The sequence below is a fragment of the Hyalella azteca genome, unplaced genomic scaffold (assembly GCF_000764305.2).
Source record: "Hyalella azteca isolate HAZT.00-mixed unplaced genomic scaffold, Hazt_2.0.2 contig15535, whole genome shotgun sequence".
NCBI classification, from domain to species: Eukaryota; Metazoa; Arthropoda; class Malacostraca; order Amphipoda; family Hyalellidae; genus Hyalella; species Hyalella azteca.
In genome coordinates this window covers 474,768-496,340 of record NW_025945385.1, presented here as the reverse complement: position 1 = coordinate 496,340, position 21,573 = coordinate 474,768, and the positions used below count along the sequence as shown (strand labels likewise).

Genomic DNA, 21,573 nt, shown 5'->3' with positions numbered 1-21,573 from the left:
CCCCCATTTGCAAACTATGACACTTTCCTAAAATTTGTCATTTGCATATGTAACTAGAAGAGTTCTACTACAATGCATCAAAACCTGGAGTTGTTTAACCGAAAAATAAAAAAATTGGAGGGGGTACTCTGACAGGCTTTAAATAATAGTTTTTTTTCGTGGGTCATATTTTTAATTTTTTAACCTATTAGATATGCAAACTTTTCAAATCTTTCTATTGTGTTATGTAGCCTCAGTATTAGGCCTTTAATGCCCATTGACAAAATTTTTCTATTTCAAATAGTTTTTGAGTTGTGGGGGTTTTTGTTAAAAAAACGAAAAGTGGTCTAAGTTACCCCGCCGGTCTAAGTTACCCCATTTTACGGTACTAGCATAGACTTGAGGTTATCTCATAGTGGCAAACCAGTGATTGTTTAGAATCAGTTCATTTTTAATTTCCTCATTTACTCTAGATTTTAACAGATTTCTTATGTATGATGATTCTGGTATCCAAGATACTTGTCTGGTCTCATAGTGACAAACCAGAGATTTTTTAGAATCAGTTCATTTTTAATTTCCTCATTTACCTAAGATTTAAACTAATTTCTTATGTATGATAATGCTGGTATCCAGGATACTTTACTTGTCTACTTATAGTACTCAAAAATGAACTTGAGGTAGAGTCTAAAAAACTCTCTGCTTTGCCTCTATGTCTGGTCTACTTATAGGACTCAAAAATGAACTTGAGGAAGAGCCTAAAAAATGCTCTGCTTTGCCACTATGGGTTATCTCATTATTAACGACTAGTGTTTTCATTGTTAAGTTATCGAACTACTGAAGAAACCTATTGACTATCGACTGCATAAATCCTATCAACTATCGACTGGCATGCGGTTGTTCAACGACCAGATGACCTTGAGAAAAATTTTACAACGACTCTTGTGCCACACTATGAGACCTGGCCACTATGCTCAGTCCTAGTCACACCCGCTTGTGCCTGGTGACATTGGAGAAGAGACGCTCGTGTCGCCCATGGTCCCAAGTCCTTGTCACTTGTCAGAACTCAGGAGAGAATGCCATAAGACAATTAGAGAGTCTTGGACTCTTTTGTGTAGGACAGTTGTCATTGGTCCTTGGTCTGCTCCGAAGCTTCTCACACTCACAGAGCCTAGGATTGGACTCTTTGCAGTGGCCTGCCAGTCCCGTGTCATGCGTCATCAAGATTTTTAATCAAAGACTGAATATTCTGCAGTCTGCACTGCACTCACTGAGTGCACTGTTCTGTGAATGAGAAGCATCCATTTTTCCTCTCTTGAATCAAGTTGAATGATTGTTTAGGTTTCATATCTTTACGATTGCGATTGCTATAGCAGGCAAAGCGAAATGCGAATACTCACCAGACACTAATTTTTTCGCCGGTACTCTGGCAAAATTAATCTTCGAGTAACCACCCGGAGGAGGCAATTCTTGGATAGGCGGCATCTTCGACGCCATTTTTAGTCAATTGACAACTCTAACCTGATTATTTTTATAGTTATTAACTCAGACTGCTGGACTTAAAAGTCCGGCCGAGAATCGCGGTTCGAAGACCAAATGTCTTAGCAGAGCTTCCCAGGACATCCCAAAATTGCACTCAAATTATGAATCCATTTATTAGTATGCTGCATACAAAAACATGATACATATATCTATTTTCTCGATTTTACTCCTTAATAGGCAAATTTTGCTTCTGTTTTCTGTAAAATTTCCCAGAAGGGACCCACAGGGTGCAAGTGGTTGCTCATTACGCCACTACCAGCCAGCATTAAACTGTTCGAGTAAGAGACATGGATAAACGCATCAGGCATATAGCTATTCCCAATCTACTCTGCTCATTGCCCCGTGAAGTTTAATACGCAATATCGAACCTGGAGGCTTCTTCCTTAGTTTGAATAAGTACCGACTTGTGATCGGGTTAGGTGTTTAGGCTGTGATTTGAGTTTACATTGAAATGTCTATAGGTAAACTTCAAAACATGAATGAAATTTTTCAAAAGTTAACGTGTTTCTCATTGACGTAGGCTATCGCTCTTTGACTAAACGACTAGAATTACATCCGACGTTTCACTCGAGTTCTCATGATATGTATGCCAATATACTGTATATGATACAATGAAGTTTTACTGAAAATATGTCTATAAAACAAAATTTGCAAGTTCCTTTGATGTGAGGAAAAAGTGAGAGAAGGAAAGTGTGTTGAGAGTGTCAAGCCCATGGTTGAACTATTTAAGGTTGACCCACGAGGACATGTCTTTCAGTTCAGCTTTCTCGTTACGTCACTGAGATCGAGAAACGTAAACAATCCCGTCATTCCCGCAACGGATTGGTTGCCTGGGAATTTTCACTGTTCCCTTTACCACATTTTACTGTTTTTTCAGATTTTAGACACTTAGATTGTTATATGCTAGTTAGGCGTAAACCAAAACCTGTTTAGGCAACGGGCTAAATAGACCAGGTTCCAGTGCTCCTATAAGAAGTAACAAGAAGAAGAAGAAGATTTGTTGCCTGGTTTGATCGCATTTCGGTGATTGTTCAATGCCTGTGACGTCACCGAGATCAGTGACGTCACAGACGATCAACAAACTACATTCGCAAAAATGAGCATCTCATACGTCAACCATATACTAGTTCTACCATGGTCAAGCCATCCTACATGTATTAAGAGTGCTGTCCGCGTCTGTAAGAACAATTGTTGCTTAAGGCAGATTCTGCCGATCGCAGAATTCTTGAAACTTCGCATTGCACACGAAACTCACAGTTCGGGCGCATGCTTGAGGCCAGCTTTTCCGTTATATAAGGCGCAGCCGTGTGCAACAAATCTAACTCCTATGTAAGCCCACGAGCCAACGCCCAGCCTCAGCATGAAATAAATATATTTAGCCTCAGAGCTGGAGGCCACATGTAAGACTAGAAACGGCGCAAGCTACACCTCTACCGAACTGCATAAATAATTGCCACTCAAGCCACTCAGCTATATCTCCACAGCTACTACTAAGGCAGTCTCGCCTTCATGGCTGTGCAAACCTACATGGCTCCATATCTACGGTTACCACGACTCTTCAATTTCTTGCAGCCAATGATCGCCTATACCTTTACCCTTGCTCTGCCTCTCGATTTTCCCGATGCCAATGAAGTGAAATTTTCCTTGCTCAGGTTTGTTTTGGGCAAAGAGTCGAGATAAGTGTGGAGGTTGGGCTTGCTCTGTTGCGTCCTGTAAAACTGAAGCATGATTATGCAGTGGGTTTGAATTCAGTGCGCTCTCTAGTCGGCCTAGCCATGGAAAGGATCGTGGATTCTAGACATGGGCAATGCTGGCCTTTACTATGCTTTGATGGGCACAAGTTCGGTTGTCTTCTGTCATGATATTGATAATAGCGGTGTCATCGTAGTAGACTGTGCCATCAGGCCGGTCGCTGATTCTGAACCTCGCAGTATTTTTACAGCTTGCTGCAGGGATGATGGAACACATTTTCTTTACTACGCGATCCTCAGGTGCGCGTTGGTCTCCTAAGCGCCGATGACGACGAGCACCAGCGGTTGCAGTGGTCTGTGAAGCAGGAGCTCTATAGCATCACGCAGAACATCTCCGCGCTGAGGTAAATAATGCGAAAAGTTTTATTTTCATGAAGTTTTTCCGTACCTAGTTAAGCAACGTGTTTCTGATTTGTTTCTAATTTATTCAGGTCGAGCGTTGCAGACGGGCACGAAAACCTGCAGCGTCTGGACCAGCTGCTGGTCGTGGTGCGCTCCCGCAACGCTCAGCTCAATCACGTTAGTCAGCATCTGCCAGCTCGACTGCCGCCAACGGCCGGTCAGCAAGAACGACCCAAGCCTTCGTTGCCGTCCGTCACTAACGCTGCTAGAATAGAATAGAAGTGTCGGCGTTGAAGAAATAGGCCCATGGCCTGTTGCCGATTCTTGAACTTTTCGTGACTTGATTCACAAGGGATCCGGCCTTTGGAACCCGATCTTTCCAAAGCTGACGATTGATTGAGATCGCTGCTGGACTTATTGCCTGGTCCGTAATTTGTTAGGCATTTCATGACTGAACATATTCTCCTGCATAGCTTCGTCTAGTCTGTTTTGCCAATGCCAATGAGATCATCTAGTGACTAGATGATCATCTAGTGACTATTTTAGTCCGCTCATACGGAGCCTCTTGTCATCTCCGCCAAGGTTTGCTTCTACTTACTTAATGCCTCTAACCTTTCTTACTTATTTTATGCGTTTTTATGCGTATGCGTTTGATACAATTTCAAATTATCTTCGTCATCTGAAGATCCAACATAAAATAATTTCGTGCAGGTCTATAACTAATCTAATCAGGAGGATTTAATTGCCTCTATCCAAACCTTCTCCTCATAAAAATGAATAAATGGTTTCGTTTCTTCCTTAGCTAGTTTTTTTCTCTGAAAATTTTAAAAGTTCACAACTTCAGGGCTGCATTCTTTACTATTTGTTTTTTTAAAGGTGGATTTAAGAGTCTTGTTTTTTTTTTTTCATTTGAACTAAACATATATATTTTACGCATAGCAATTTAAAGTGCGTGAAGTGTTATGTTCATATGATAGCTGTGTGCAGGATGGCGGGAGCGTCGCTTCCTGTCCCGCTCAGTCCCCATACATCACCGCATCATCAATGAATGCGGACTGAGCGGGACAGGAAGCGACGCTCCCTCCATCCTGCACACAGCCATCATACGAACACAACACTTCACGCACTCAACGGAGCGTGTTCAATGGAGTGATTAACCGAGGATCGCCGTAATCACTCACTTAATAAACGCTCCGCTTACGTCGTAGTTATTTTACCTGGCGATTCGATGAGTCTTACTGCAATAATTGACAAATTTAACTCGTGAGTTTGAGACATATTTATTCAAAACGAAGAAGATTATAAAACACTTCCATTTCAAGTCTAACGCTGGTATGTTTTGTTTCACAGTGGCGGGTAAGCTTTGAGAGCATATGATGTCGGTACGGAATGTCGATACCCTTGGCTTGGATTAGTGTTGGATAGGTTTTCACAATTTCCAGCGTGTTGAAATGCATAGGATAAATGCTGACATACACCCCGTAATTTTTTATTTTGTGTCAGAGCTTATCATGACAAGAATGTTATGCTACTTCCTGTATTTAATACTTATTCCAGCTGGACGATGGCACCAGACTTACCTCCTCTCTTATGATTAGGAGAACTTTAAATGCGACACTTCCCAATGGATGGAGGAATTGAATAGCGCAAACCTTTTACGAGCGGAAGCCCAGGTTTCCGGTATTCGAAGAGTTCTCGCTGGTCGAGAATACAATTAGAGACCAATTCTTTTACTGCGAAATTAGGCGTTTATCTCTCTACTCGTATGTAGTTGTTCGTGCGTTTTCGTATTGTGGTTCAATTGTGTTTGACAAAAAAATTAGGGTTAGTGTTTGTAGCAGATTTTAACAGGTCTCATTGTTGCAGGCCTTACGTTTGCCTTAACATTTAGGTACGCAATGGCTGTGGAAGCTCCCAGTAAAACTTTGTAAACCTATTCTAAAAAGATTTTATTATCACTATCGCGTCAAAAATTGAAGGATAGCTATATACAGTATATGTTGAAAGCACTCCCGCAACAATGATATCGCGGGTTCCTGAATTTCTATTGGAGATTTGTGCCCAACTTAGCTCAACATACGGTATTATTAACATAACATAGTAATGTCGGCTCTGAAGTGTAGGCCTGATGTGGCCTGTCGCCGATTCTTTTCCATTTCTTGCCTTGTTCATAGATCTAAACTCGTGTCATTTGACCGGATCTTTTCATGACTGGCGATAGTTTGAAGAAGCTACTAGACTTCCACCGGGTTCGATAAGGAGCTAGGCATTTCAAATCTGAACATTTATTTTTCCATAGCTTTATCTAGTCTGTTTTTGAACGCGTTCATACTTGGAGCTCCAACGATGTCATCGGGGAGGCTGTTCCACATGTCGGTGATTCGAAGCGAGAAGAAATTTTGTCGCGTGGAGAAGTTGCAGCGCAATTTTTTTAGCTTATAGCCGTGGCGCCTGGTGTTGGTTCTTGTTTCAAATTCTAGTAACCCTTCAGGGACCTTGTATAGACCATGAGTATACTTGTAATAAAACCATGTTGACAATCTGATATGAGATGGTGAGCAGTCAAGTGATCGATAATCCTATCCCCACAACAGATTCCATCAGCTTACAAACAACACTTGTCAGACTGACAGGGCGATAGTTGCCGGGGCTGCTTTTGTCACCTTTTTTGAACAAATTATTGACGAAAGTTTTGGAGAACGCTTGCCCTGATAAAATTTCGTGGGCTGACGAGAGTAAAAAGTTATTCGAGGATTCGTTTAGCTTAGTGTCGAGAGACGTGATATCCGGATACCGAAACCTGATGTACCTTTTATTGTGCAAACAGATGCTTGCCTGCATGGTTTGGGGCTGTCTTAGAACAAATTATAGATGATTACTTTAAACCTGTGTGCTTCATAGGTCGAAATTTGTCTAAAGTTGAGCGTAAGTACTCGTTGATTGAATTGGAATATTTAGCCATTAAATGGGCAGTAGGGTATTTTCATGATTCCAATTTTTTTGGAATCATGAAAATACGAATGCAAAGCATACCACTCGACTAATTTTTCGTATGGATAACCTTGTCCACAAATACACTTCCTACAACAGGTACATCAAGGGCAGGTTGCACTACGGTCACATGAACCAAATGATGGAGGAGATGAAATGGTGGGCAAGCATCTGTTTGCACAATAAAAGGTACACCAGTTTTCGGTATCCGGATATCACGCCTCTCGACAATAAGCTAAACGAATCCTCGAATAACTTTTTACTCTCGTCAGCCCAAGAAATTTTATCAGGACTTGTCGAGTCGAGTCGAGTCGACTTTTTTCGACTTGCACAGATAAAATTTCTTGATAACTATTGTATCTATCAGTCGGAAACACTGAAGCTCTATATAGCCCGCTTTAAATTTTTATCCATCAAAATGAACAATAAAAGTTAAATTCCTCTCCATTCCTAAGAAAACAAAGTGAATTACTGAAATTAAATTTTACTACAGGGTCCGCCATATATATGGCAACGGATGTTTGCTATAAAAAAATAAATTGGTTTCTAGGAGACTTTTCTTTTATAATGAAGCTTAATATCATCTATTAATTCATCTATTTTATATTGCAGAAGTCTAAGGTGTCTAAATTTACTATTACTTATGGGCTATGGCAGTAGATAGAAATGCAATTGTAACCCTTCATGAAAAGGGCGAGAGTAATTCAGTCATTACAAAAAATCTCCAAATTCGTCGTGATACTGTGTGGAAAGTGGTAAAAAATCAAGGAAACTGGTGAAACATGCAATCGACCTGGTCAAGGAAGGAAACGAAGTGTCCGAACAAAACAATTGGTCAAAAACACGAGGGAGAAGTTAAGGAAAAACCCTCGTAGCTCAGCTGCAAAATTAGCTGCAGAAGCAGGAGTCAGTGTGACATCAATGCGTATAGAGTCCTCAAAGATGACCCCCAAAACCTCCCCTTACAAGATGCAAACAAGGCATGAACTAACAGATCGTCATGAACGAAAATGGCTCGAAAGATGTCAGCACATTCTGGATCTCATTGAGGATGGCAGGCTGCCCAACTCGACTAGACGAGTCGAGACGAGTTGGTCGAGTCGAGTTTCTATAGGAGAGCTAATGTTTGGGGTATCACAAATTAAAAAAAAATACTACTAACCTTCTCAATTGAAATGATCTGCAGCTTGTTTTTAAACGAAGAAAATGGATGGATTAACTTACTAGTTTTCGTATCACAACAAAATAAATCTTCATTACATATGATGAAAGTATATTTTCCACTTGAATTCAATGACAACAATGAAAGCTTCGATTCCATCTATTCTGGAAATACTCAATGCACATAATTTATTCTCTTTACAACGCGTATTACCAGCAACTTGTTTTCCGTTCTGTAACATGCACATCTGTTCCGCACGCATGACATTCCAGCCCAATAAACACCGACACAGGATGCGTCTAACCTGCACCTTGCTTTCCTTGACTGTAAACTGAGAATTTCAGAGTTAAACAAAGCTATTCGTGTCAGTGACACGTATAATTTGGTCGAGCTCGCTGCGATAACGTTGGAAGTAAATCCTGCTTTTCTTGCTTCAGGAAAAGGACAACAATAATGGCAGATTAAATGTGAATTATAAGATATAATCTTTAATAAACAGAGAATTTGTTCTACACGATCGTAAGCTTGAAAAAAGGAAAATTCATCCTCATTTAATGAACAGAATTATGTATGAAATAATAATAATGTAATGAAATAGTAGCTTCGTGGAGCATATGCTTGTTTATCTTTGATATATTTTATCTTTATCACGTATCATATCTAACAGCAGAAAACGTTTCCTCTTTGTTTTTGTTCGTATATATGATAAAAGCGTAAATCAAAAGAAGTTATTTAGAATAGAAGATATAATTTGCGTCGCTAGCATGAACCTGAATTAATTGACCCATACCCATTCATATGAATATTGTGAATTAGTGGCAGGAAAGAAGGTTCTTTCACTTTGAAAGAAAAATCGGCATTCAATGAATAAAATTCAATATCTTTATATAAATCTCGATTTAGGACTAAATTATTAACTAATATATTATTATTTGAGAGACTCTTTTCTTTATACCAATTGTTTTCGATTGTAGAATTTTTCAAGATTGCATTATTAATTTTTGCATGGTGAAAGACTGACAATAGTTTTGCCTGAAAAACAAAAGTTTGAAATGAAGCTCGCATTTATTTAGAAATAAAAAAAAATATTAATTACTGATCTAAAGCTGGCCGAACTGGCAAGTATCACAATTTTTTGGTTATCATTGTCTAATTATGCAAGTAGGGAAACTCTAAAATGATTGCAGCTAAAAATTATTTCAGTCTCGCACCGCATTGCAAGCTAAGCTTATATATATATCTGGAACCTTTTAACAAATTGCCGAGTCAAATCGTCAACAGTTTTGTGTTGAACCTAAACAGATTATTAAAAATATAATAACATATTGATGTTCAAAAGTTTAAAACCAATCATTACCTTGTATTAAATTTTCCTTATTATTCACAGCGAAAAAGCCCGATTTAAAGACCGTAAAACTCATGGCTGGAATATTTCGGGTGATGATTGCAATGCATGCGTCGATTTTCTGAAAGAAAATCCAACATGTTGCAAACTCCCTAACAATCTACACTTTGCCCAAAATGGAAATCTGAGTTGAGCCGGAGCTTGTAATCTTTTTAGCCAGTTGAATCCCATTGAAAATTAATTAAATAGTGATTATTTTTCCTATTATTATTATTATTATGAATTAACTGGTGACTATTTTTCTTGCACTGGATTTTTCTCTAGTCTAAATCATCGAAATTTCAACTCACAGGAATCCATTGAGGAAACAAAATGATAATGACTGGAATGCCACTGCAATTTGAATATTCATGAGGTAATTTTGGATGCGATGTCTTCTAAGGTGTTGACTATAGCGTGACCGCGGGTATCAAGGACGGTAATTTGGTCAGCTGATGCATGCACATTGGTGGCACTAACGTTCAATACTGCCATGCAAGTTAGCTGTTGAATGGCACGGCAAGGCACCAGTCTAATGCTACTGATATCGGGGTGCATATTTCACAATGTGATCTCGTACTAAATATACCAAGCTTTGTTTTTACTGGCTCCATTAAATTAATTAATGTTTTACGGAACGATGCTGAAGCATAAAGTTTATACCGAATGAAATATTACTGGATTATTCGATACAAACATAACGGATTGCACATCATTGTTCATTCCACATAATGGTTATTATCAGGTCGTTGTTTATTTATGATTTAGAGCATCTAAATAATCCAACATACCTTCCACTGAAGGTCATTTGACGAATTTGTTGCCTTTTCTGCTGACAGAAAAAGTTGCACATTGCCCCTCTTTATTATGATTGATATCGTATTAATTTTCTTAATAGGTTTTATCAATGAAAATTTTTAAATATTGATATAAATTAAAAATCAGCTTCATTATTCGATTTAACTTGTAACCGATAACGTATGATTTTTAGGTGAATATCAGCTATAAAAACAAGGAAAGCGGAACACAAAGTTATGGCACTACGCTCTTCTATTCCCTAGAATTGAAACTCAAACATTACATCCTGCTTATTGTCGTGTACATCACTTCTTTCAATTATTTTCTGATTGAGTTTGATGAATCTTTATGTCTTTTGCTGCATAACTTGTCCTTTCCTATGGACTGTTACTCCTGTTAATTTTTCCGGAACAGGATTAAGTCCGTACCTTATAATTGTCCAATGAGGCGCGATTAAAGGCATTAACTTTGATCTTTTACCAGGCATCATTATTTTTCCGAGGAAACTACGTTGGAAAATGTATTTATTGCAGATGCATGTAATGATCCTCGGTTAGAACCATATCACAATGCTGAAAGAGAAGATACACGGTAAAAATATACATAATTAAAATAATATTTGATAATTTATATAAATACACGCAGATGAACAAAAAATCAAGCCTAGAAGTGAGAAAAAATACTCGATGTACAGAGAATAAAATGAAGATGTCAAGTTGAATCTATTAGAAGATGCCAATTTGAATCTTAGCGAACCATTTAATTGACGTGTGCGTATTCCAGCTGATGTGAACCAAAATGTCTATCTTCTCCGTCCACCCAGCGGTTCATACATCAAAGAGAAATTCATTTGTAATACAAAACACCAGCTAGGTTTGTTGCACAAAAGTCAAGGTTGAATACAATTGCAACGATGCAGTTAAATGGAACAGAAATTATTTAAACAGCATTAATTGTTTACGTTTACACGGGCTTCGATATGAAAAATGCATGTAGAAATTCATTTTTAGAGAAATTTATTTTTCATCATGCGCATAAACGATAACAGTTTTTGACGCCTCGTTTACGTAATTGGTTGCATGCGCCAGGCAAACCGTCAAGGTGAGAAATTCAATCACGTTTGTTGCTGCTAAAAATAGAGGAAGCTTTACGCCAGCGCCACCTACAGCTTCTTTTTAATCAACAGAGGTGGCAAGAAACAATGGAGGGATCACACGCCACATTTTTTATGCCTCACGCAACTATTCCATAGATTTAGATTTACTCATTAATCTAGATCGCTGTGGCTTTTAAAAAGATGTCAGCGCGTCAGCAGGGTCAGTGTGGCTTCAGACGCGTACAGGTGTGTATCTCTTCTACCTGCTGAGCCTCCAGCACGTGCCCTTCTTCCGATGACGATCAAAAAAAAATTTGTGGATATTGATTCCAATGTTTTGAGGAATGTACACTGACATGCATTCGTCGCGATACAAAAAATTAAATTAATATCAGTTCAGTTATAAATAGGCAAAATATAAGGGTTACTTTGAATAAATAGGATTTTTGATTAATTTGTCAGTGTTGTCTGTAACGTCTAATTTGGTTTACGTCCAATTTTCACTCTGTGAATGAACGAATTGCAGGGCACGAAGCATGACAAAAAATCTACGGTTTTTAGAACCTATATTTAATTAACTCGGTCATATAATCCTCTGGACGTTTGGTATATACTGTATATAAATGCCTAGCACATAGCTAATTCAAGAGTCAACGGCTGCTGATTTTTTTATATGATATACTTTTTAATAAAATAAAGTTATACGAGATCAGAACTCAAAGCCAATTTTTTCTGTCACACGCAAAAATGAGCTCATTGCCCTTCCCAATAAAGCCTCGGGTTCCATGCCAAAAATGTGAACTACATGCATGTCTCGGCATTTTGAAGAATTTCTTAATTTTAAATTGGAGTTTCAGACAGATACATAATTATGGCTCCATGGTTATCCACAGAATTTGGAGAATACGGAGCATAAATGAATGAAATGGTAAAACCATCGTTAGATACTTTTATATTAATTCAGGTTGAACCGTTGATACGGCTTTATATGAAAACAACGAAATTAGTAGTATTTGTATTCAAAATATCAAAATAATTTTTAGTCCATCATAATCAACATAACATTTATCCTTTGCCAACACTTCATCGAACTTGACTGCAGTCGGTGTTGTGAAAAATGACCGTAGACGGTCAGGTATACTACCGCGTCAATGACGACAACTCTGGACCAGAACTCCTGCTAGAGGTGAGCTTCTTTTTATTTAATACCGCCATAAACATACTCGCAAAGTGAATAATTTTACTTCACTATGATGGAATTAAATAAACTCGTGAAGTGAATAATTTTGCGTTCTGTTAGTAAGGAAAAATTACAATTCTAGTAACATTTTAGTAAAAGATTTGTTATGTCATGCAATTTTTAGACCGTATTTTCTGCTCGTGCGCAGAATTTTTCGTGCGCAGAATTTTTGGCTGGATTTCCACATTCAACTGGAAGTAAAGTTGATATATAATTTTCACCGCAACAAAATCGAAGCCCAGCAGTTACGTTAATTATATCAGCCTTAAATTTGCGTGGTGAGCTTGATGGAGGATGGGAAATGATAACCTTTGATGGTCTGTAATACGCTTCATATTAATGAAAGAGTTTCATAAAAATTATCACCGTTTTAGTGTAGTTACGAGTTATTTATTGTTTTCAGAAAAGTATTACTGAATATCAAGCGATTCTAAATGGCTCAACAAGAGAAAAAAAATAATAAATCAAATAGTCTAAATTAAATCAAATACTCTAACATTGGAGTTTGAAAAGTAAATATAAATTAATAATTAATTGCATAGTACACTTTCAAAACGATATCTAAACTTTTTAAATTTTTTAACAAAACGATATTTAAACTTCAAAAAATTTCATATAAAAATGAATGAAACCAACTTCAAGATAATAAGAAAAATAAATGTGTTTCAGCATCTTCATACGACATTTTCCTTACAAAAAATTATGCATAGAACATAAACAAGACTCTATTTTAACGAAGAGCGGCATCTTTTAAAGGTTAAACGGAGTCATGGCGAGTACAAACAACACGGTTATTTAGAGCGCGGATAAGCGCAAACAGTTCGCGCTATAGCGGCCATTCTTCCCGGCAACCTTGGATTAAATTGAATACCAAACCTGCTGCAAAAATAGCTTACAGACTTGGGGGAGTACAGCGTATCGAATGCAATACAGGCTCATGGCGAGGGTATATTAATTTAAATAGAGACCTTGAATTTAGTTTGTTTTCTGTTGTCTATGTATTTATTTGTGGGGAAGCAAATTTAAAAAATCGCCATTTTTAAGAAATGAATGTAATCAATAATCAAAAATTTGGCTAGATGTGTAAAATAGTCTTCAATGACTGTAATTCTAAGCTGATTGGCAGATGAATTAGGCAAAAATAAATAAGTGAATGAATAAAATAGCACTGGAAGTCCACTTTTTAGAGGCTCTTATTTATATTCATGCGGTGTAAATATTTAGTTCTGTACTATTATAATATTTCTGTAATATTTCTCACATCATTATGAAGTGTAGTTACGTGTAGTTTTTTATTTTCGAATTTATTAATTCATGTGTTTGTATTGGGAGTAAGAGAAGATAGTTTGATAGACTCGTTCGATATCTTAGGTTTTCAGAGAACGAGGCTGGTTACCATGGGTAGAATCAAGCCACAATAAAAGCCCTAATTTACGAGACAACTCCGAAGACGCCGGTTCGAGCTGCCCTAGGACTCCGTCAACCAACGCTAACAACATCAATTGGAATGACGAGAAAAAGAGCAGCTGGTCGGATCGGAGTTGGTAATTTAATTTTATTAATTTATCAAATTATACTCAAAATAACATGAGAATATTAATAGGATTGCCTCGAGATTAATGACTCCAACGATATTCCTTCTCTCGCTAATTTTAGGCATTGAAAATAACAATGATTTATAACAATGGAAATGACATTGATTATTGTTTCACTTGATTGCAGTCGAAACAATGGTAGTCAGAATGACGCGGCAAACTTGAGCAGTCGCAGCAAATGTGCAGAGAACGACGCGTGGCACATCTGGTGGAGACATGGCTTCCCGCTCAGCCTCTACGCAAAACTGGCACCTCATCAGGTCTATTGTACTTTATAATGAAAGTGCATAAATCTAGTCAAAATGAATGATAGAGTAATAAATTAACTTTAAGCAATTAAATTCATTTATTATTTGTATCGTTTTGATGTTCCACTGTATGAAGCGACGTATAATTTTACATCTGTTCCATATGCATCATGTTTCTAATCATATTTATGATTAGAAACATTTATGTTCTAATTATATTTATGTTTATGTTCTAATCATATTTATCATATTTCTTCGTTGTTTACAATGTTTTAACTAAGAAGCTCGTTACACTTACCGACAACCTTTGACATTGAGATTTTTGTGGTTGGTGCCGCTAACGATGATTAAGGAAACAAGGAAAACGATGATATCATGCACGACCCATAACCTTTTAGCTGTACATATCTCTGTCGCCTTTCATAGGGCAATTTTTGAATATTGTTGAAGCTCTTTCGTCCAATTGTACAAATATATTGAATTTAATTTCAGTTTGTGATATGCTCAGTTGGAGGATTTTGTCGCCTGTTTTTAATTAATGAGTTTCAGCAATGGGGTATGGTTGCAATGTAGTATTTTGCACTCGCAAGGTAGCTGGTCGCTAAAGGGCTAATAAAACCTCTGCCTTTTCAGATTTTAAGTCACATCCCGAAGAGCCAGGGTCTCTGCAGGAAAGATGTTTTGGCTAGAACGCTGCAGAGCATGCGTAAGACGTTTGGGTCCATCTATGATTTCTAGTGAGTTCTCTTATGCATATTTTATAAAACGATACGATATAGGATGTACGATAAAATGCAGGATTTGCGCTACTGTACATTAGTTATAGGTATAGCAAGTTATTGTGAAGGTACTAAAAATACAAAAATAAGGTAATAAACTTTTAATCTCATTAATCCTTTTGAAAAAGTATTGAATACAAATAAAATCAAAACAATAAGAAACGAGGGTTTTTGATATAAGATTTTTTGACTAGTTTCAAGCGATAAAAATTTAAAATTGAATCACTACGTAAAGTCGTGCATTTTTAATAGTGTTATTATAATTTTGCAATAAATCGTGCCATTATAATATGAAAGACTTTATATTTCATACTGTAAATCTCAAATTAACGTTATTTACATAAATGATCATTTAACCTGTTTTGTATTATCATACATTATTATATATTGTCATGCACTGTCATGTTCAACAGTCCTACAACTTTCCTGCTACCATGTGAATATACAAAACTAGTAGCCGAGTATACTCGCCTAGTCAACTACAACACGTCAACAGCTGCAACTACCATCAACAACTGCTCATCGTCCTGGTCAATTAGTTCAAGTGCTTCGTTGCAGCACAATCGAACAACAAGGTACAGCTTTTCTTCGAGACATTTTCCGCCGACCTCCACTACTTTGACACGCAATTCTTCATTAAGCAAGAGTGGAATGGATAATCTGAAGGAATTGCAAAATAATTATGATTCCAAGCAGCAAGAAACAAATGGATTCACAAATATTGATGAAAATTCATCAAATTCCAAGAGTGGATCAGTGATTAACGAAAAATTGGCTGGTTTTTCTCAGCATGATAAGGATAATCGCGAAAATGACTTTGAACAATCAGCTAGTGATGCCTGTGCATCTCAAACCTTATGTGTCACACCGGAAGATGATTTCGATCAGTGTAATATATCCAATTCGATAGAAGCATCAAGAAAGACTTCGAATGAGAACATTCTTTCTTGGCCAACAGCCAAATTAACAGGAAATGAAGAAAAAGAAGCAAACGTCTGGATTTGCAAGCCAACAACGAGCTCTCAAGGAAAAGGCATCGCTATATTTGACGTAAGAAAATCAAATGATAGCCAATATACTAATTAAATCACTGTTCGTGATACTAAATAACTGATTCCTTTACTAATATTCTTTTTCTAATACCATGCTTATTAGAGATCTGTGATGGATTAATTAAATGGCAGTTTCGAAATTTTATCTAAATATAACAGTTCAATAAAAAAACCTAACCTCATATTTCCGGAAGTGTGGCGCGTTGGCTTTAAATGCCCTGGGGAAAATTTTTTTACACAACTCTATAAACACAGCGTGATAACTTTTCTGGTAATTGATGGAGATTTTTTCTATCAAGCTTGGTCTCAGAGCGATCCACAAGAAAAATTGCAGCTTTTCAATGTTTAACTCCTCTTTTATCATATTCATTCTCATCAGCCCGTAATAAGTGACTAACTGATAATATTAAAGGAATTCTTACCGTAACAGGATGTCCACGAACTGAGTTACGGCGAGAGCGCTGTGGTGCAGCGTTACATCGCGCGCCCTCTCCTGGTGGGCGGCTACAAGTGCGACCTGCGCCTCTACGTGCTGGTTACCAGCCTGTCCCCTCTCACCCTCTACATATACAACGAGGGAATTGTCAGGTCCGTTGATGATTTTTCGAAGTAGAAACGTTGCTTGTTTAGAATTTTTCAAATATTTCTATTCTCAACAGTATTTTGAGGTTACTAGCCTCTCACTTTCACCATCTTCGTATACCGTGAGAAAATTGTCAGGTCCGTTGGCAATTCTTTACATTATACGGGACTTACAACATACATACGTGTTCTAATCTCTCTAATTAGTCTTTCGAATTTCTGCTTGAATGTATAACACTGTACAATCTTGGGATGATATCTGCATTATCTTAGAAAAGCTCATTTCTTTCTAAGCCGACGATCAGATTTCTGAAAAGAAAGAATCCACATGGCGAATTATTCATATCCGCAAACCGCAATTGAGGTATATGTATAGAAGTATAAGCATTAGTTTAACTCTTTCATGAACTAATGGTATATGTATAGAAGTATAAGCACTAGTATAAGTCTTTCATAAACTAATCATTTATATTATCCAGATTTGGCACGGAAAAGTACAACATTTCCACCCTGGACCGGCCCTACAGCCACCTTACCAACACCTCCCTCAATAAGACTTCGCCGGGGTACAGCGTCGAGAAGGACAGAGTGGGCGCTGGTGAGCAATTTTGATCATTGAAGGTATAATAATTATCGTAGCTTACCATTAAATTATGGATTATCATTATTTTATGGGCCATTTTCAGGACAAATAATACGTTGCATGCAATGTCGGACAATAAATGCATTTATTTGCTCAAAGTTTAGACAAGTTTGCTTTCGTGTCAACGCAGCTAAATACAAAAGACAAGGAACAACGAATCTACACCTTTATTGTATAGACATAATTATATTGTACCGAATTTATTCATAAAAACATTAAAAATATAGCAGTTGGATGTTGTTTTTAAAATTACTTCATAACTATTTGTCAGAACACGAATATGAACTTATAAAATATTTCAGTACACTTTTTAATTTAAAAACTGCTAAGTTTTGATTGAATGTAAATTCTTCAAACACCATCAAAAGTTCTCTTCAAATTAGTATGTTTTCAATTCAGTTTTCACTGAGATTTTCGAAATTAATTTATTTTGTTTCAGATTAACTTCACGAATGTTATTTACCATGAAATGTAGCTCAGGTAATATGACTTAATCTCAAATAAATACTTATCTCCGAGATTATCAAATTTCTAAAACATTAAACACAATTGAATATCATCAGGCTGCAAATGGAGTCTGCGTCAACTACGTCACCACTTATCGACGTCAGGAGTACAGGACTGGCTGCTGTGGCAGAGGATATCTTGCATCATTTCGCTCACCCTCCTCGCGCACGTCGCCAAACTTAACACCGACGCCACACTGCCGCATGGCGTTGCCAACTGCTTCGAGCTCTACGGGTTCGACGTTATCGTGAGTGAAACTTTAAATTTCTTATAAAACGTCGCGAATTTTATGATTTTACTGATATATCAATTGAAATAAGATAAAGTCACTAAAGTCTAGTAGCAATTTCAAACTATCGTAAGTCTTGAAAAGATCCGGTCAGAGGACACGATTTCAGATCTTCTGTGAACAAGTCACAAAAAGTACAAGAATCGGCGACAGGCCGTATCAGGCCTACTCTTCAGCGCCGACATCTCTATGTTATTTTATGTTAATACAATTTTGATGAGGTTCGAGGGAACCATAATGTAGTATTTATGATCACGTTGGGCTTTAAATACGAAGGTGGTATCAAAATCAAATGTTGGTTTTTCCTCTATTATAAAATTTATCAAAACAAATAGCCTAGCTAGAAAATTGTCCCACTATAGCCTATCATGTTTTAGAAATAAGTGAAAACTCGGCAAAAGGATAAGCGAAATGTTTAGTAGAATATGTTTGTGATTGGGTACTAAGACAAATGCAAAGATATAAAAATGAGAGAATATAACTGCTAGAAGATAAAAGGTTAAATAACATAAATCATATAGCATCACGTAGGTTAAATTTAAACAAGAAATGTGTTACGCACATAAAAAATAGATACGAACTGAAATCTCTATTGCACTGACAGACGTCATGTGCCATTAAATTTTATTTATACACTTTTATTTCTTTCATTTAGTCGCATTTACACATTTAATTTTCACTGTAATCACAAATTTGAATGAATGTACGTCGACTATTCATGTCCACGGCCAGGTTTCCACGCTTTGCTGAACCCCAAAGAGCTCCTATAAATGCCATTCTCGAATGATATACAGTATAACTGATAGTTACCACAATATAAAGTAAGTATGTATATTATTTTCAGGTGGATGAGAACTTGAACCCGTGGTTATTAGAAGTGAACAGATGTCCTTCGCTATCATATGATTGCGACGTCGACAGATACGTGAAGAAGCCCATGCTCCACCACCTCTTCGATCTGCTCGGTCCTCCAAGAGTTGCGCAAACTGTGGACAAACTGTTAAATCCGCCTCGTAAATTGCCGAAAACGTGGGAGTCGAGTAACAGTGTATCGTCATGGGACGAGGGAAGTTCTTCTACCGACTACGAAGATTGTGGATCCGAAAATCCGTCTCCCAAAATCAATGCGCATTCTTCGGGTGATGCACTGTTTCCTAAGACGATCACGAGTTCGCGGGATAGAGTGATTATGAGAAAAAAGAATAACATTGTGGACAGAAAAGTTTCAGGAAAGAAACTGAACTCTGTCGAAAATTTTGATTCCACAACTGAAAACAGTAGTCGAGGCATATACATGAATTCAGAAAATGGATCATATTCTAAGAATGAAAACAATGCTAGTTCAAAGACGCTGAAAAAGTGCCTGGCAAATTCAGATACATTAATTAACACTAATACAGTGAACTATCCTCCTGGAAAGGAAAATGATATTCCTGTCTCATTGGGTGACTCGGATATACGACTACCTAGTGGTCCAATTGATATGGATGACAGCTACGTCGGCAGATCTCGTCCTACTAGTTCTGACGTTAAGACAAGGAAAGCTGGTACTCGCAAGAGCTTGCGTGCTTCTTTAGTGTTGGACAAATTCAGTAAGTATTCTTATACTTTCGACGCTGGAAATAATCGGAAATACGTTTTTCGAAGCTGGGAGACTTTAGAAGATGGAGATACTAATGCACTCGAAAAGAGTTCCACCGATGAAGAAACTTGCATTTCAGTTGATATAGATAGTCCGGAGACCCTATTAGAAAAAACTTTCAATGAGAAAAAATTCACTCTAGGAACACCAATTAATGATTCTTTGATCCCATACAAAGTGAATAAAAATGAAAAGACCAAAATTATTATTGAATCCGAAAATGTGCGCTGCATGCAATTAAAAACAGATTTTCCTCACGGAAATGATTTAAAGTCAGAATATAATTCGAAAAATCATTTCTTATGCGCTTCTGATGCTTCCACTGTCCTTCCCGGATCAGATTTGACAATTCAAGAGGCTCGTTCCATGAAAAGAAGTAAACGCAAGTCTCCACTGAAACGCAAAAGGCCTCTCTCTCACGTTAAGGGTGTGGCAGTAACAAACAGACTTCACTACAATAAATTTCCCGATATACTCGGGCAAGGGCTAAAAATAAAATCAAACATTTCCAAAACGAAAACTGTGAATGGCCACGGAAGTACCCCGTTAAAAGGGAATTCAGTCAAGCTTGGAATTTTACAGACCAGTGGCCGGCTAAGTTACTCAAAAGAAGAGTTTCTTTCAAATCAAGGCGATCTCCACGCTTCTTCTTCTGATACCTCATCAAATACAAGCTTAGAAGCGTCGTCATTGCGTTTGACTGCACGAAAATTTACAGTTTCTAACGCGCATTCTTATGCATATATATTGGCACGTAGGCCGGCAGCTAGAAAATTGCTATGTAACCATTCCGAGGAAGAAGTGGATAGAAATTTATCGTCTGATGCCAAAGTTGCTGAGGAAGTTTCTGCCAAGACTTTCGTCCCAGTCGCCTTCAACTCATCCTTTCAGAGACTTCGGAAACAGCTTCTCAGCGCTTCTATAGGTACTAAGGACATATCAGACGCAGATTTATCGAAAATAATTCGATTCGATCTTGAAATCAATGACAAGCCATAGTGTGCACGTATCAAATTAGCATTGATGCTGGGACTTGTATGCCAGCTCTGATCGAGCACCCACAAGTACCAAAAATTACCTATTGGAAGATTTTGGTAAAAATCTTCATCTCAATAATTTGAAATATTTTTGCAGCTTGTTTTTAGTATCAGGTTATTTCAATTTTTGATGTTGTTGGTACGAGGGCTTAATTAAATTTATTTTGCCAATCAATATGTAGATAGATAGAATAGTTTTACATTTATATGAAAAAACTCTGAATAGGTTGTTTCCTAATTTAAGAAGAATGTACATTTCATAACCCATGAGTGTTTGAGTTGAAAACAAAGACTTCGCACAGACTCGAGCCGCCGGCAGACGAGTTCGTGGTCGCAGGAGATGCAGCGCGAGGAGCGTGCAAAAAGCGGCGCCCAGGGCGGCTGGGTGCGAGTCTTCCCATTCAACACTGCCACGGCTCATGCTGCCAAGCACCCCCTTCAGGTAATCGTTGAGAAAATTTCCTAACTTCATTGAAACATCCTTTAAGGGGAGCGTCTATGTCCAAAATCGACAATTTTGACTTTTCCGGTTTTTAGTTTCATCTTAGAACTGACAGTCTGACCTATCCAACGGTACCAAAATCAATCTCTGTACGTTGATTTATGCGTTCACGACAGATCTCGAAAGGGTAAGGGTTGGTGGAGTTCTTTAACATTCAACATAGGGAGTAAATGCCTCAGTTCACCTTAAATAGCTAGTCGTCACACAGCACTCTCCGATCCAGTAACTCTTCAACAATCGTGAGAGATGGTGAGCGCTCTGTCGTTCCCACCATCCTTGACAGAGATTTAGCATCAGTAGTGTCTGGTCTTGCATCCTTGCAACCTTGAATGCCGATTTCGAGTCGCCCGGGACTTTGACGGGCTCTGCTGAACAATCACACTTATTGTCACTGGAAAACTATCTCCTCCTACAG

General features: G+C 37.7%; 1 protein-coding gene across 1 annotated transcript; it reads left to right on the top strand.

The window, feature by feature from the left end:
- The first annotated feature begins 12,159 nt into the window (after positions 1-12,159).
- On the top strand, positions 12,160-21,122 carry LOC108665409 (probable tubulin polyglutamylase TTLL2). The gene is made up of 12 exons (XM_047884546.1): positions 12,160-12,228; positions 13,654-13,811; positions 14,005-14,137; positions 14,759-14,862; positions 15,318-15,484; positions 15,884-15,954; positions 16,387-16,544; positions 17,018-17,136; positions 17,745-17,935; positions 18,822-19,116; positions 19,378-19,569; positions 20,959-21,122. The coding sequence occupies exons 1-12, from the start codon at positions 12,160-12,162 to the stop codon at positions 21,120-21,122; spliced, it is 1,821 nt and encodes a 606-aa protein (XP_047740502.1).
- The last annotated feature ends 451 nt before the right edge of the window (positions 21,123-21,573 follow it).